At 40.8% G+C, this 18,643-nt stretch overlaps 1 protein-coding gene across 1 annotated transcript in view; it reads right to left on the reverse strand.

The window, feature by feature from the left end:
- ADAMTS20 (ADAM metallopeptidase with thrombospondin type 1 motif 20) overlaps positions 1–12,530 on the reverse strand; it is a gene marked incomplete at both ends in the record, with an annotated part of 79,138 nt that extends 66,608 nt beyond the window's left edge. The window contains 3 exons of the mRNA XM_084206548.1: positions 325–487; positions 11,778–12,124; positions 12,440–12,530. Coding sequence (XP_084062674.1) covers positions 325–487; positions 11,778–12,124; positions 12,440–12,530 — 601 coding nt within the window. The remainder of the gene's footprint in view (positions 1–324; positions 488–11,777; positions 12,125–12,439) is intronic.
- Positions 12,531–18,643: the final 6,113 nt, after the last annotated feature.

Raw genomic sequence — 18,643 nt, forward strand, 5'->3', positions numbered from 1 at the left:
TCATTATCTTTTGTGAATATAAGCAACAGCTCCTGTGGGTCTACTCTTTCAATGTTTACATATGGGACAATGTAAAAGCAAACCCACACCAAAGTTCTTGCAACATTGTGGATTTTTTTTTATATATACGTTCTGTCCTACTTTTGAATTTGCCACTGTCACAAAACAAAAGGAAAAGCTGACAAGCCTATGTGAAAGAAATGTGTAGGTTCTAATGGCACAATGTGGAGAAAAATTATTTATGAAATAAAATCTTGCTTTTTTTTTTCTTTAGAACATCTGACATTTGAAAAAGGCACAATAAAATTTTAAGTATGACTGTACCTGAAACTTCACAAGGTTTATGGGATTTCTGATACTCTCTTTTAAGTTGATCATGCCTGTATATAAGATGTGGTTTGTTATGTTCATCTTCATGTTCGCCTCCATCCGCTTTCATCAGAGGTTGTAAAATATATTCACCATCATGTGCCTTGAAGGCGCCCATCTGAAAGCAAGAAAAGTAATTGAATTATCTTCCACGGAAAATACTGATATAAAAATAACTCTCATTGAAATAAAAGCTATTTATGATAACATTTTGAAGTTAATGATCATACACATGCATGTGAGACGGGGGAAACTCCAATAAAACCTGGAAGGTAGGGCAAGAGAAGTTTGCTTTCAGGGACTTGCCCCACCAGAATAACTCAGATTACCTTGCATATTAACAATGCATTAAAGGTAATTACAATAAGAGTTATGAAACAAAGGAGATATCACAAAAATATAGAGAAACAAGGTATAACCAAGCAGGACCAGTTGGGAACTGTGCAAAGGAGAGCAGAGGCCATCAAGAAATTCAGAATTTGACTGCTGTCAATTGACTGCTGACTGGACTGGTTTGTTGCCTTCTGTCCTTAACATAATTTATATAATACTCTTCTTCTAAAATTGCATTTTCCCCATAGATTAGAAACAGTGTTAACATGATATTATTTTTGAAGATTTTTAACTGGAGCACCAGAAATTCAAATTTGACACCATTAAAGTATTTTTTCTCCTTGATTCCCCCAAAACACTCCCCATCCCCGGCCACCACAGACACAAATGGTTAACTACGTAATGGGAGCCACAGTAACTTGATTACTAACGAAAGCACCGGAACATACACAAAGAGCAAAAATTAAGCTCTTTTCCCCCAGCACCCTGTCCCATAATCCTTTCAATTATGAAATCCTAAAGCAGACTCTGTTCTTCCTCCCTGCACTTTTAACCAAATTCAAAATTTCCTATGACTTAAGCACTCCACCTCAGGAGACTATGAGGAGGAAAAAACATGCAAGAATTTAATAAGATTATTTTCAAACTTTTTAGCAACCTCCTCACTTCAGCCAATTAAACACATCAAGTGAGTGCAGGTACAGTGCATCCTGATAGATGTTTTGCCACTAAAGCATAAGACTGACCAAAAAGACAACAGCAATAACATACATAATCTGGTTTAAGAGATTAAATGTTCATGTCAGCCTTGAAACTCAGGGTTATAGCGAGAGTGGCAGAGCAGGATAAATGAGAACAGAAGCAAGAATAGGTCTTTTCCAAACAACCTACTAAGTCTTTTAAAAACTGCTGCAGACTACTTTAGTGTCCAGGGTAATATCCCCTTCAATTTGGGATCTTTCTAAGCAGCTATCAGCTGTCGATCTGTAAGAGTCTGTTAGTCTGACACGTGGCTGAAGCCCATCTGCAATCTTGCACAACATTATTAGAGATAATGTCAACACATTGTGGATGAATCCTCTGCACCAGCTTTGTCACAGAATGAAAAAAGACATCTAAATAGTATTTTCATTTCAAGACTGTTTAAATCTAACTCACAGAAGCACTTTCCCCCCTCAGTTTCATTTAAATTCTTTGCAAGCAGTCTTCATGCTGGATCCTTTATACATTCAGTTTAGCCTTCTCACATCCAGTGTTTCCTGGGCATGTAATTTGTAGAGGACAGCAGATTGAGAGTACCAAGAACAGCCTGGAAAGGGCTTCAAGAAAATAGACACGCCACAGCTTGGGTAGGTACAACTTTTTAGGTTTGTAATGACAGGGATAGACAAGAGCCTGTCACTCAGGGACAAAGCATTAATTCCTGTTAAGATTCCTGTTTTATTACCTATACTATTATAAAGTTCCAGTTAACAAAATGTCATAAATCCGACCCTATACTATTTGTCAACACTCACATGCTAATTAATTCTTTTCTCCTGATATACCAAAATCCATATTTCTACATAATAGATATTTAAAGTATGTTCTTCCAGATTTAGGCAAGAACTTTATTGGTTCTGCTATATTTTCCACATACATTTTACTTCCCTCCTATTCTTTCAAACAGGTGGAGCAGATAATTTGGGTTTGTTTCTTCAAGAGCTTTTCCAACAAACAGACAAGGAATGGTTTCAGTTACAACACACAGACTATAAGAACAATACCCCAGAACTAACTAGGAAAGAGTTCGTACTACATTCTAAACTAAACTTCCAGAATATCAGACTTCCACTGGAAAAGATTAACTGCAACAACAAGGCTATATTATTTTTCTATGATTTCATTCTAAAAATAAAAATTAAAAAAAAAAAAAGCAAAACTCCCAAACATAAGACATATGTTTTTGACCGAGTCTTCTCACTTCAGAACTTCTCAAGAAAAGACCACAAATTTACAGACCAAAAAGTTAGGAGAGACAGCTGGATGGGCAGAATCCTCCATTATGATTCCTGGCCTCAAAATTATTCCTAGCTTTTTTTTCCACAATATTGCGCTGTCAAAACATTAACACAAGACAGTACAATTGTGTCCTTAAGACTAGAGAGTTCACCTTCACAGATACTTGGGACAACCATTTTAGAAAAATGGACTCAAGCTGTCAAGCTTCCTTTTGCTCACTCTCTGGCCCACTGATTCTCAGACAGTAGCCCAGGATCAATGGCCTGTTTAGATATGGAAAAAACAGCTGAGCAAATATCTGTAATGCAAAAAGCTTTCATTCTTTCTACAATGAATTCTCTCCTCTTCTAACAATGTATGGGTAAAGAAGCAGTAACTACCACTGAGTAGCTATGAAGGCTTCCTACCTGTAGTCTATGACAAATTTTTGCACATCAAGTGAACACACTATGTTGTATGTGAGAAAGAGCAAAATTAAGAGACCAAGCAGTGTTCTACCTTAAGAAAGGCATTTGATATTTGTCATTCAAATCCAAAGAAGACATTAAACTTGTAGCCACTGATTCCAATCCTCCAAATCCATCATGAAAATACATGGTTTGCTCCTCATTTTCCTAACACATGCATCTACAAAAATTCAGTCACCAGTTACACTGCCTGTTTACAGTCCTCCAGTCAGGAAAGTGATACATCATGTGGTGACAGATTCTGCTGATACAAATGGAGCTCTTGCTGCATCTTGGACACACAAGGAAAAGAGCTGTGAGATCCAAATGAAGAATACTTTTGGTAAAATGAAATAGTCACTTAAATGTACAGAGGTAGGTTGCTGAAACAGGAGCCCAAGCATTTGCAGGAAATTAAATCAGAAATGAACTGGATTTATTTATCGTCTACAGATGCCTCTCAAATCATCTAACAAGAAAGCTGCCTGAAACATTCTATTTCCGTTCTTCAGATAAAGAGATAAAAGTACATTTAAAAGATCTTTTCAGCAGAAGTAGAATACAAAATTGAAAACAGTCTCTTGCACATCATAAATAAGTGGTCCAAAGAAAGAGTGCTACCCAGAACTATGCATATGCACAGATTTGAGAAAATTTATGAGAAAGCCCACAGGAGAATGATAATTTATATTTTGGGTTTAATGTATTATGGATGATCTAGACATTTTAGATTAAATTGAGGTTTGGGGGATCAACACAGCTACTTACTATATGGTATGACTTAGTGGTTTAAAGTGGCTTAAATCTGTATAGTCTTAACCAATACTAACTCTCTTGCAAGAGTTATAGAAATAAATATTGCAAAATTATGGCTGAAGAATGTACCATGCCCATATACAAGTTACATCTTTGTCTATAAAGTTTTCAGAACACATGGAAAACATAAGGGATATATAGCAGATTTCAGAAATGAGGAATTAGCATGTCCAACAGCACAACTGAACGGTTTCATAAAAACTAAAAGAACAAATGAAGCTCTGGAAAACTCAACTCTAAACCGGCAGACTCCCTCCCACGTGAGCTCCACTCCTGTGCTCAAGTACTTCTCACGCCCTTAAAGTATGGCTTCTTAACTCACTTAAAAACCTGTAAGTAGTTTACCGCAAGAGTACTTTAACAGTCAAAGTAATTTACAAAATCCCTTCCTTTTATACTATTCTCTTCCCCTCTCCTATCCCTCCTCTTTTGATAATTCATAGCTCTTGAATCATGTAAGAATCCCTCCCTCTTTTTCTTCCTGCTTCACTGTTACAGTATTTTATGATGAAAGACTTAATAAGCATTGCTTAAAGAAAAAAGTTTTACAGTGATCATAGTACACTGTCAACATCTGGAAAAAGTATTTCTGCTAGAAGATAATTCAGCTAGAAACACAACTGAGTTCAAGCTAATGTATTAAGATCAGAGCTAATATAATTGAAATAAGAAAATAGCAATAAAATCATAAATTTTATATTTCTTCCCTCATCAGGGAAGAAATATCTAGCAACAAATGTTTTCTGGTAGAAAACATTTTAAAAGTGATTGAAAGCAACATTATGTCTGAAGTTCTTAGAGAATAAAATACTAAAAGTTTGTTGTAGGCATCCAACTGCATCGTACAAATTCTGTGATGTTAAGATTGCATGAGCTGACTATAATCACACCACTAAAAGAATTGATGGGGCATTCACCTATGATTGGAATTGTCCTGGTCTGCAAAGACACCTGAGTTTTGGTTAGATAAAATTTCTTAATTCCAGACTAAAATTTAAGTTCCATGTAAGTGCTTAAAGGGATTTTACCTATTTGTAGGTTCAGACCACACTTTACCAATAACCATATGATAACCAGGAGTTTCTAAATAAAATTTGTAGCCAAAACAGAGGGGCTAAATAGCAGAAAACTTGTGAGAATGTTAAAAAAACAATCTCAAAGCCACTTGGAAAAAGCATTGGTTCATGGAAATAAACAAGATTCAGTGGGGTGGAAGGAAGAGAGAGGGGTCATTTATTTATTTATTTTTACCTTTATATACAATTCACAGTGAACAAGCTAGACAAGCCAACTAAAAATATGCATAACAACTTTTTAAAATAGATATATACATGGAGATTCCATTACAGAAAAGCAGTTATCTTACAATGCCTGTTGAAATTGGCAAAACAAAATGTATAAATACATAAAGGGATATTCTTGCTTGTTTGGCTTGGGAGGGAGTTACTTTGGGAGGGAGTAGGTTGTTGACTTTTATTTTTGAGTTTTAGGGGATTTTGTTTTAACACCTCAGCTACCATCAAGCTAAGTATTCTGACAGAACACAGATCCAGGGGATCCATACATTTTATCCTGAAGGAAACTCCATCATATCATCTCGCCTGTCTCCGAAAATGTCAAGCAAATTTACATTTGCAACTTATCTCTGTTTAAAGAGAACTTCCTAGTTTGATGTTTTTAAGTAGAAGCAGAACCAACTTTTTATCTCACTGGGAGATGAATAGCTCCATACAGTCCTTTTGACCTCATAAGCACCATCACAGGCAGTTATCACTCGAGCACACAAGCTGTGGTTAGATTTTCACCTTAGTCAGCCACACAGTAAGCTACCTTGAGTACTTCTGTAAATATGTGCATTCCCAGAAGATATTAACTGTTCTCAGTGTCTGGCTTTGCTATCTTAATCTTGCCATTTTCTACATGAGGGTATGTCTGAAATGGAATGAGAACTGAGACTACTGCAGATACACTATCTCATATGGGAAGCCTATCTACTCCCCAAGAGTACAAAGTTTCCTGAGATCCATGACAGCTAAATGTTGACTGCCACCTGGGACTGGAAGCATTAAGTTCAGACAAAAAAAGAAAACCCACAGACAAGCCCTCCCCCACACCCATTTGCACACCAGTAATTTAGCTTAGTGACAGCAAAGGGCCATATGTTGTGTACTCTGCCCTTCCCTGACACAGAAACTTCTGTGTATTTCCTCGAAGTTTAATGAACATGTGTTTGTGTATATATAAACAGATAAAAGTAAATCAAAGTTCCTTTGGCTGCCCAGAGCATACCAGCAAATTCATCTGGGTCACACAGATCCAAACAATAAAAGCAGCAGTTGAGAACTGGGTTTTTTTGGGGTTTTTTTTTTGATGGCTGCAGCCATCAAAACAATTTATTTGGCAAACATATGGGCAAACAATGTGCCCAAGCAGTAACCAAGGAAAGGCCACTAGACACAGGACATGGGCAGTGATGGCTGAGCACCCTTGACTTAAAGTGTTATATAGGCACATCCAGTCTGTTGAAAGGACAATTCCAACAGAATTTTGCAGGTGAACAAGTAGACACATACTCAGGTCCTGCTGCTTTTGATAAAACATTTTCTGTGACAGACCTTCAGCTGCCCAATCTGCAACTCCATGTATCTTCTCAGTTTATAACTGCAATTACCACCTGTATTTGCTGATCTGTGCTGGTCCATGTGTGAAGGTAGAGCATCTGTGGAAGTATTCCCAGGAAAAGTTGAGATGAAAAGAGCCTGAGGAAAACATACTGGAGAAAATTCAGGGTTTTTAAAACAGCTGTAGAGGGGACCGAAATTGTCTTACTATTTTTTAACAAGCCAAAAAGAAAGAACATTTTATCTTAAACTTGCAAAGTCAAAAACCTTTTACTTAAAACCACCTTGTGCTGATCAGAGACAGAGCAAATGCTCAGGGTTATAATGGAAGCACTGAAACTCTTCCTGTTTTGCAGATCCAGAGCAAGAACAAGAAACCAGAACTACCAAGTGGAAGTCTTCAGATCACCCAGCCAGTAGCAGTAAGACTCTGTTTGCTCAAGCAAGAATCAATTGCCTTGAGTTGACATTTTAATAGGATTGTTTTCCTAGCTTATGATGGAATCAGTATATTAAAATAAAAAACTTATGAAATACAGTACGTGCCTAATTCATAGCATTATAAATGTAACCAAATACTGAAACTATCCCGCCTTCCAGATTTAGAAAGTATCTTTTTTGAAGTGACAACTTAGAAGTTAAAGCATTAAACTACCTCAAGGTAAGCATATTTTCCAGTTACAAGTGTTAAAGTTTCTTGGAAAAAACAATGTGGTTTCACCCACTAAGGTTGTTAGTACTACGGAGCACAAAACCAGGGAGCACATATCTGGGGTTTGTTACCTGCACTAGATCTCCACAAACAACTAGATGCTGGCTATGCTTGCAGTAGCTTCTAGCAAGTTTTTGGGCTTTTGGATTGTTGGACTTTTTAACCAATTAAAAATCACAGTTTTTTGAGACAAATTCGAAGTCTGCTTACTTTTCCCTAAAAGGAGCCACTTTACTGATCCATAGCAGCAGACAGAGCTGTTTTCAAAACCTCTGAGAAAGGTGATTCGCTGACCCATATTAATAAAAAATAAACACAACCTCCTGTACTGAGGATTGCAAAGATCCACACTTAGGTTCATACTCCTGCCCTTCTCCAGACTCAAGTAAGTCTGATGTGCAGTAAGGGAGCATTACCAAAGGGCTCCCTTGAGCTACTGAGGAAGAAACTTGTCACACTCCAAAGCTACATTAGAACAAAGTGGTCCTGGCTTCCTGGACTGCAGGAAGCTAGCAGCTGGCAAACCCACACAAGAAGAGATTAATGTGTACTTTTCTACTCCTAACTACTGCCAGTCAGTGACCATGTGAAATTGCTCAACACATGAGAGACCAGACACCCAAAAGAATGTATTTTTTCCTTCTTTCTTACCTTTTCATCTCTCACAGTAGTCACATAAAACACCTTTGGCGCTTAAGCATTCTTCTAGTTCACAAAAACTGATTTTAACTGTTCTCAACATCACCCAACACCCTCCTAAGCCCTGAGAAAAAAATACCAAACTGTTTCTATAGCATTCATTCAGGATAATGAAAAAAAAACCAACCAAAAAAAGCTCCTTTCTTTAGATGGGTCCTGCTAGGAATTGAAGGTGCATTTTATTAAAAATAAGGGAGCTATCATCATTTATAAGACACTTCATTGACTGGTATTAGCTTGTATTTGTCATTAAGCTCATAAGTCAAATGTTCTCAAAAGTTAAATAATTTTAAACTATTTGGGGGCTTACCTCTTTGATTTTGCTGTCTGCATAACCTTTGAAAGGTATCTTTAGTCTACATGCATCCAGGGACATCCTCAGCAGATCCCATTCTCTATGTTTGTAAGAAGCTATAACTGACTAATGCAGTAAAAGCAAAAAATATGAAACTTCAGAAAATAAAGTGAAATAAAGCATGAAATCTCAAAAATTACTCTACAGATGTAATAAATATGCCTGTATGGGATGAGATGTTCAGCTAGGCACCCAGGCCATCACTCCAAATGACCTTGTGCCTTTGATGGATCCCAAAGTTCCCTAATTATACACTCCCTCCTTGCAATTACCATAGAGTCTCTGCTGACCTTCTAACCTCCCTGTGCCATTTGCACCCCTGAATCCAGGGCATGCTCTGAAACATAACACAACAAAACTGCATACAGGGTGTCAGGAGCCATTAAGCAATGCTCCATGGGTACTCTGGGTTGTAGGTGCTCTTAGCACATGCAGGAAAAGGCTTAATGGAGGGGGAAATGGCAAATCAGGGTGGAGGGGGACAACACACTCAGCCTGAGAATGCAAAAAAAGGAAAGAAAGAAGGAACTTGAGGAGGAATGAAGCTGTGAATGAACACAGTCAGACCTTGGGGATACACCAGTACCTGGTTTCACTGCACATGACTAAGGTACAAATCCAGAGCAATTTTTAAAATTCCATTGTTACACTTCCAGTAGCTTTATAACTAAGTACAAGTCATTCTCTCCTCCCTAGCTTTTACAGCATTGGTCAAATATAAGCAATTCTCTTATATATGCAAAGCTGGAAGATAGTTCAAAGCAGTATCATAACTTCCATACACTAAGCTTAAGTTCAGCGATCCTACAAAGAGAAACGACTTTGCCTAAAATAAATATAATGCAAGGCTACCAAGTCACTAGCTAGGTTTCTACCCTCTTGCTTCCAATAAATAGTATCTTACCTCAGCAGCAATCAGACTTTAAATGTCTGGATGCACTCATGAAGCATGGCACTGTTCCTTAAAAGAGCAGTAACTGAGTAATGTATTTTTTCAGGTACATTTGCTGAATGCACAAACCCATGAAATTTTAAAAGCTTTGAGGATAAAAACATCTTTTTACTAATTTTTGAGGGTAGTCCCATCTAGGAATAGGGAATGCGTTCAGGGAGGACAAGGTCTCACAGGATAATTCCACCTGGTCTGTAGTTCCCTCTTTTCAGGTTCATTCTTCCCTAAACTCCCAAAAAGTTTTCTCCTTTGGCAGTCGCACAAGGCAGAACACATTTGCTTTGTGAGGATGAGGAAGAACATTAGCTTGAAGGTTCTGAGTCAGGGTGGAAGACACTCTGTGCAGTTACAGGCAACCAGCTGGCTGTGACCACCACACAATCCCTCCCTGGAAAACTATAGGTATATCCCACGGAAGTGCAACAGCATCCAGGGAGGCTGTGCTTCCTCTTCTGAAAACCACTGAGGGGAAAGCAGACACAACACTGGCTATGCTACATACCTTCCAAGGTTGTATCTGCCTGGGCAGAAAGTGAAATGAGAGGTGAGAGAAAGTCCTGAGGGCAGTGAGACAGAAAGGTCTTTGCTGGTGGTCAGACCAGGTACCCTTTGAGCCAAGCAATGACTGAGGACATGAAGTACAGCTGGAAGCTGCAGTGCCAAGGTCACAAGGCTCATCTAGAAGAGGGAAAGACCTAATTTAAAGGCACTCAGGGATTTCTGACCATACACATACATGATGATACTGTAAGGTATCAGTACGGAGGAGAGGAGAGAGAAATAAGGAGACATTCAGCTTGTTGCAGGCAAGAAGATGATCCTGTGACGAAGAATTTGAGAGCTGATAAATAAGGTATTTGAGACAACTTTTAGTAGCAGTAAGTACAAGTTTTGATGAAAAGTTATCTTTAATGTACACAGTCCCTTCAAGTAATGCAAAGCAACAGTTTACAGGAATAGAATTCAAACAGGCAACAAAGGTTGTTGAAAGTAGAAATTCTTAGAGCTTCTTGTACTTTTTCTGTATGCCACTATTCTCAATGACATGACATTTGAGCATCTATTAAAACATGAAACATGAAAGAAATAAACCAAAACCAACTATATTTGTGATACCTCATCTTTCCCTCTCTTAGTAAACATACTACTCCCTGTCTTAGTAAACATATTAAGATATTTGGTATAGTTTTGAATTGGGTTTTGGATAACATAGCCAAGGACAGTTATTTGTAAAGCAAGATATATAGATAAAACTTACGATGGATACAGAATTACTGTTTTCAAATACTTGCTTCTTCACTAATTTTTAAGGACCATCCAAAGTCCACACACCTCAACCCAAAAACGAGATGGTATGTATCCAAATATCCAAGAAGCACAAGAAAGAGGCATATCTTTCAAATAGCAGTTATTTCTGGTTCTCTCTTCTATCCTGTGTATCACCCTCTTTTAATACCCATCAAACAGTCCTAAAGGCATCCAACCAACTGCATTCTATTTTGTGTAGGCTACTAGAAAGAGCCTAGCATATGAAGCTAGATTTTCTTGAGGTCCCAAAAATAAGAGCCTTGTACCTTTAGTTTCCTGAGTGACTGCAAAGAAAATGGAACAACACCAACTGCAATTCCCAGTAATATTTACAATGCTGTATTTCTACAGCGTGCCTATCACACAGCTCGTCCTCGGCATTTCAGTAAGTGGTGATGTGGTAAAGCACAAGGTACCAGTCTTCATGTTTCTAGGCACAAAACTATAAAATTTAGCAACACAGTACAATTCTTTTCAAAGATATTTGGGTGATACTATTTCTCCATTACCACTTCAGAAGACATAATAAATGCTATCAAGGGATAAGTACAAAATGTATATCATTGCAGTTTTGATTTGTCTACTCAATACAATTCTTAAGAAGGGTTTCACAGACACACTTCCACTGAAGTTAGGAAATTTCCTATTCCCTTTCAGCAGGAATGTGTTTAGAGAGCACTGCTGCACACTTATTGGGATACAACACACCTTTACAGAATTGTTGAAAGCTGAGGAAGAAACTGATCAACACCAGCTCTTCTCTCACCCTCTCAACTACCATTACTCCTCACCCACAACCACAATATCTGTTAAGCTACAAACACATAACTGATGCCAACTGACAGCATCATTTTATCAAGACAATAGCTTACTGTGTTTCTAAGGCATGCTTTTTCCCTCCATTATAACGCTCTTGGTGTCAGGAGTTACATCAACCAACTGTATTACTGGCCAGCAAGAGATCCTTTGAAAGCGGCATTTGTATATCCCACCCGAGAAGTATCATCATGACTGCACACTGCTGATGCCAAGACATTTTATGACCAACTACTTGGAATGATGCCCAAGAATTTCCAGCTTAGCTCTCCAGCAAAGGCATCCCACTACATTTCTTTCACGGAGGAGAATATGAATGGAGACAGGAAGCAGTGACCAACATGCTTACCAAACCACCACAGATGCTGAAGACAGCCATGTGCGTTTCCTGGGCATTGACATGCCCGCGGTAGAAACAGTGGCGCAAATCAGGGGACGGCTGCTTCTGCGGGGCCCCGACGTGCACCACCGTGTACTGAGCAGCAAGGAAGCCCGCATCAGCACTCAGGTTGAGCTGGAAGACCTGCCCGTATGCTCTGAGCTGGTAATGTGTTCGGAAAGCAGCGGGCTCCAGCGGTGCCTCCAAGCTCCTTTTCCTCCTTCTGAAGTGATGCGTGTGCGGGAAAACTTCTCCAAACTCATTCACTCGGACAGGTGTGATGATTTCGTAAGAGGAGAGCTGCTTCACCAAGGTCTCTGCAACAGAAGGCAGGAGGCTCAGCCTGACGCCGCAGCACAGCAGCAACGCCTCTCCGGCATCCGCACGGCTCCTGGCACGGCACTCGAGGCGCCAGCCCGGGTCCGGTGACAGCCGGGGGGCGGGGGGCAGCCGCCAGCGCGCCCGGCGACACCCCGCCGCGGCAGCCGCCCGGCCCCGCCACTCGCCGCCGCCGGGAGCCAGCGCTGCCTCCTCCCGCCCGCCGGGGAGCGGCGGCTGCCCCGGAGGGCACGGCGCCCGCCGCAGGGCCAGGACCCCCGGGCCGCTCGCCGCCTTCGCTGCCGCTCGCTTACCTTGTCCGGGGTGGAAGCGGACTCCCCACGACGCGGTGACGAGCAGGGAGAGGGAGCACAGCAGAGCCGCCAGCCGCCTCGCCCCCCGCATGGCTCGCTCCGCGGCGGCCGTGCCCGCAGCGCCCCCGGGCCGCCGCCGCCTCAGCGCCCGCCGGCCGCCCGGGCCGGCCCCGCACCGCGCCGCTCCTCCATGCGCCCCGCGCCCCTCCTCGTGTCCCGCCGCCTCCGCGGCCCCGCACACGCCCGCGGGAAGCCGCCCCGCGCCCGCGCTCCCTCTGCTCCCGCCCCTCGCCTCCGCTCCCCCAGCTCGCTCTCCGCCGCCGGGGTGGGCGAGGGCGGCCCTTCCCTTCCCGTCCCTGCCTCCGCCTCCCGTGCCGCTGCCCCCGCGGCCGGCGGGGCGGCGCGGAGATGCCCGGTGCCCTCAGGCGGGGCCATCCCCGCACCTCACAGCGGGCGCGGGCCCGGCCCGCCCCCGGGACACGGGCCGCCCAAAGGCGGAGGGCGGCCCGCCCCCGCGGCCTGGGCAGGGGAGGCCCGGGGGTCTCGGCCCCGTCCCGCCGCCCCCCGCCCCGGCTGTAGGCGGCGTTGCCGCACGCGAGAGGTGTCGCTCCAGCGAAAATATGGACTTGGGAGAAGCCTGGCAACGCCGCATTCCCACCGGGAACGGCAGAGGCCGTGCCGTGAATTCCAGCGGTGTGTGTCCCACAGATTCGGTATCACCAACCGCAGCCCCCGCCGATCACCTGCCACTCCGCTCAGCTCCGGGGAAAGCCGTTTCCCCAGGCTGCTTCGAAGGAAGGGGATGTCCAGGCAGAGCCTGACCCCACCGTGTCGACGGACAGGAATTGTTCTAGCTCCAGGTCCCCTGCTTCGGTTGTTCTGTCTGGGAGAAGTCTTCATGCTTGTCCAGCATTCAGGGAGCCCAGCATCCCTCGCATGAAGTGTGTGGATTATCTGTTTTATCTGAATATTTTTTTCCTGAAATGAGGGAATGGGCTAATCAGGCCATGAGTGAAGCTGTGTAGTGGAACAGCCTTCGCTGCTAGAATAAACATATATATATCACACACATATAATATCACACACATATATCCCTTGTCAAAAGTCAAGGATTGTAGAAGGAATACTTGGATTGTTCCAATGTATATTGGCATCCAGCATAATCTAGACAATATTGAGTCTTGTGAGTACAGTATTTCTTCTTGAATACTCAGAAGACAGAAGCTCTCAGATGGATATTAAACTCTTTTCTCTATGTGGGGTCACTGATAAGCACAGTTATATGAAAATAAAAAAAATATTTGAAATCTGAAGAGTTCTGCAGAGTGAAAGCAAACAAAAAGCTTATGTCTCCAAACACCATGAATATCAAAGAAATACAACAAGAAGAAAGAATTGCCAAGTTTTTCTTTTAAACTGCATATGCCACAGAAGACTGATCATGATAGGTAAACAGAACTCCAGTTCTGAGAATTGGGTGAGAGAATGGAGGTGGGAGGAGAGAGGTCCATTCTGCCCACATCAGAAGCATGAAGATGCAAGATTCATTTCAGCACCCCAAGATGTCCTGTTGCAGAGCACACATGGGCAAAGAAGAGTAGAGTAAAAATAGAGCAAAGTTTAGGCATGAGTGCTTTGATTTTATTGGCATAAAATGTACAAACTATTGTTTGTACATTTTATGCCAATAATTGTTGTACATGCCTCTGATTTCTTGAGCAAATGAGAGTTTTCCCATTTCTTGAATCTTACTCTTTGAAGCAGTTATCAGAGTGCAGCAAGTCATCTCCTTCCCAGTAAACTTAAATGGTTGTCAGTGATGAAGCAAATAGGCACTACTTCATTAAATGGAAGCAAATACCTACTGATTCAGATGTGATGTTTCACTTGTTTGCGATTTTCAAAATTATTTTTTGTAAAAATAAGCAGAAGCACTAAGCACCAGGAAAGTCAAAGGTTCAGTGATCCCAATTAAAGCACAAAATTTGTTATAGACCACTTCAAAGCAAATATATGACTCAGTTTTTTAAACAATGTATGTATTTTTAGTGTTTCAGGAAAGACATTTGCTTCAAATGCAAATATTTTAAAAACAATAAAATTGCTTCTCCTAAATCTCATTTTAATATGTTTAAATTTTCCTATATTCTATGTGAGAATGGAACCCCAGCTCTTCTATGGTAAATATTGAATGTCTATCTCTCCTTGAAGATGGATTGTTTAGAGCAATTTAAAACTGACAACCTTCATTTAGATTGACAAATGTTCCAGTAGCTCCTCTCAGTGCCATAGGCAAAACCCAGTGCCAGCTAAGGCACTTTTTTCCCCAAATTTTCGAATGAAACAAAAAGTAAATTTCCAAACATGAATCCAGCAGTTCAGGCAATGTGAGGCCTCACAGTTGAACACCTTTTTATACTTAGCAGCCATTATTCCTTCAAAAACTACTGAAGCCCTACAGGTATTAGGCGCAAGACTGATTTTCAAATGCAAGATGGGTTAGCTGTGCAGGAGCAAAGGACAATAGGGCAGGGGATTAAGGCAGTTCTAGCAGTGTTCATGTTACCTGAATGGCTTTGGGCAATATGCTGCGGTCATTCATTTGACCTTCCACCCATATGGCATCACTTTGAATCTTGTGAGGAGCAAATATAACCCTGTATATCAAAGCAAGAGATACGTTTCTGTTACAAAGAAGTATAAGTACGTCAGAAAATTCTGAAATCATGGAAATAGTATGTTTGCTGGGACTCTTAGAGGTAGAAGGGTAGAGACAGGCTTAAGGATGAAGTGAAGAGGAAGAATTATGGAAATTATCCAAAGAAGCAGGACTGCAAAAAATGAAATATTAAAACTAAATTTAAAAAAAAAAAAGGGGTGGGGCGTAAGTACAGAAACAAGGACACAGAGAGGCTGTGCAGTCTCCATCCTTCTGTATACTCAAAATTCATCTGGTCAGGAAGCCCTGAGCAACCTGAATTAACTTTTAAATTAGTCCTGCTTTGAGCAGGAGGTTGGCCTAGGTAACCTCCAGAGCCTTTTTCCAGCCCAGGTTATTCTATGATTCTATGAAACAAAAATTTTAAAAAAGGTTCTTGGAGAAAGCTGAAAATACTCAAGTAGAGAGGAAAAAGGAAAGGAAAATACCTATTAAAAGAACAGAGATGTAGGGGAAAAATCAGGAGAAAATAGTCTTCAGCTACAAAGAAACAAGAAGAAAGGAGACACAACTGAAAATATTTAGTACGATTTTTTCAAGGCTAGAAGTTACATACTGGCAAAGCTCCAGTTAAGGCAGTAGAACTATGCTGGTTTGCATCTGCAAATGCAGTCCTCAGGGATGTAATGTATTCTGACTTCATTAAATCTGCATTGACATTAAAGCTTGCTATTGAATAGTTGTCTTTAAAATGCCTCCTACATTAGTGAAATAAATCCATCTACTTACAGTGTTTATTCTTTTCACTTATCTCTTTCAGTTGATATGTTTGGTGCGAAGTATGTTGCACCAGCTACTTTGCAAGTCAATGAAATAGAAGGATAGTCTGTGCTTGCTGAAATAACTTCTCCTCCTGGGGTTTCTCTAGGATTTCATGGACAAAATGAATTGCAATTAGGTCATCATTGCTCAAGTATTTGTATTACGCATTTAAAATGCTGCAGTAGATAAGGCTTACCAGATAAAACAGTAGGATTTGTAAAAATGCATACTGAAAAATTAATACATTTCCTCCTTAGAACCACAGATTAGCTATTAAATCCTTTCACCTGTTTTTGGCTCCAGTTTTTTATTTAAGTGGTCTTTTATAAGTGGTTTTGGCTGAAAATCACAAAGTGGAAAATAGAGTTATAAACGCCAGTCATTCAGAAAAGGCAAAGACAACATTCCAAAAGTAAGTGAAATTGTTAAAAAAAAAAAAGATTTACAAACAAATTTTATTTTAAAAAGGAGACTGTATGAAATATATATTTTACTTCTTTATTATTATATCTTGGCATTTTTCTGTTTTGTGGAATACAGTTTAAATCAGACTTTCAGACTCTTATTTACTGTTCTTGACAGGACACTAAGCACATTGTACAAATCTTGCCAGTGTGCAATCACTTCTCTTATTCATGCACTTGTCTCACACACATGTATATACATACACACACACCATGGAGCCACCTGACCTCCAGCACAGGCACAAGAGTGGCCCAAGTCCCTTGGTCCCGAGGCTGCTGTTGTCAGGAGTAGGCTGGCCTTGTCCCAGCGCTGAGCCTTGCAGTGAGGCTGGCTCGCTGCCTGTCCCATAGCCCTTCCCATCTGTGCCCCACCGTGCCTCCTCCACAATTCCATCTGCAGTGAGCCGCGGGATCTGGGCTTGGTGGAGGGAGGTGTCTGGCTGGGTCAGTCAGTATTCCCTGTGTGTTGACAGCTGGGCTGTGCCTACATGACCAGACATGCGATTTTGATACATACTGCTGGAGAAAAAAAATGGTAATTTTTTTCTCTACAGTATTTACATGTTTCTGCTACTATCTGAATTCACACTATAGTAGTTTTTCAACAGCGGTGACTTACTCTAAGGTTAATGTCTGTAAATTTACTTTTTCCTTAATTAAAAGTGACAGAAGTTTCATAACTTTCACATTATTAAATGTGAAGTTTTCAAGTTTTATCTTGTGAAATATAGGTTTGCCTAGAGAGTGAAAAGTACTCAATACCATACCATGTGATTTAAACTTGCTTCACTTAGTTGAAATGCTGAATAATTTTTATATTAATCATTTTGTAGCATTGTCTATTAAATACTAACTTACTGGTAAAAAAGTACTATTCACAAACAGATATATACCAGGCAGTCATAACTACTTATTTAAGAAGCTTATGATTGATTGATACTATTTCTTTGTGTTGACAAGTGAAGACAAGCACTTTGATATCATCACAAATTCCCCAGGAGGGAAAGCCAAGAGGCATATGCCAGCTACAAAGCATTACACCCTGCACTGTGCAAGCAAGTACCAAGGATGTACTGGGGCTCAGTGATCCAGGACAGAAGCAGACTGATTTGTGCCTTCTGCTAACCCTGGGTCAGGAATCCTGCTCCAAGCTTCACCCTATCTTTGTGCTCCATCAATACAGAGCACCTGTTGTACTGGATGGGAGAATTTCAAGGAGAGGCAAATGTAGATCACGACAAATGCCTAGAGAAGCATGCACAAGAAAAAACAAAAACCTCTAACCTGAAATATATACAAGTGATTCCATACAAGTAATTCAGAAAAATAAGAATTACTGTAGTGTGCAGACAAAGGCATGTGCACTCACTGCCAAAAAGCATGTGTTTTTTTGGTTTTTTTTTTAAAGTCACAAGCACATTGCAGCTGTTACCCTGGCTGGAGTGAAAATGAAGAGACATAGGGTCCAATTCATCTCTCATATCAACGCTGTTAGTTATGCCAAGGATAGTTTGGCTCACATAGCTCTCTCCTAGCTACCAGCCTTTTTCAAAGTCCCACTCTGGACTCCGGTTAGTACCTAAAATTAGTCTACAAGAGAATATAAATTTAACATTCCAAGACACTAACAGCAGTCATAAAATTGGGTATCAAATTATTAATAGCAAGTGAAATGATTCCTAATTGTGCTAATGCAAATCTGTGTTTGTCCAGTGGTACACTGTGCCAGTCAGAAATGCTGGCTTTAGCTGGAACTAGACTCCTCAAAACCAGAGATTTGCATTAAAATATATGTCCATGTGGTGAGCTACGCTAAGACCAGGAAGTTCCAGAGGCATCTGAACTCCAAACACTCTGCTAGGTGTGATTTTGTAGCATGATAGAAGGCATTACTTAGAGTACAACATCCTCATATCCCAGTGCTGTGTTTCAAAAGATGGGAGCTTGTTTTGCATTCATTTCACTGTTCTGACCTTATAGTCATATGACACAAATATGGGATCATCACAAATTCATAGATCATTGCAGTATCTTACTGGACCAAATATTGTTATTCATTGTTAGAATACAATTCATGCGTTAGAACTCATAACTCTGACTATGAAATTGCTGAAGACAAAAGGAGAGGAAAATCATGTATAGTACTTACAGGCTTTCCTGGAAAGCGTATATACTTCATGTCTCGTAAGAAACTTGTAGGAAAAGAGTTGTCAGCTCTCTGACAGCTGATGGTCACTGCATTAGCATACCAGAAACTAC

This window comes from Fringilla coelebs (genome assembly GCF_963513975.1).
Source record: "Fringilla coelebs genome assembly, chromosome: 5".
Lineage (NCBI taxonomy): Eukaryota > Metazoa > Chordata > Aves > Passeriformes > Fringillidae > Fringilla > Fringilla coelebs.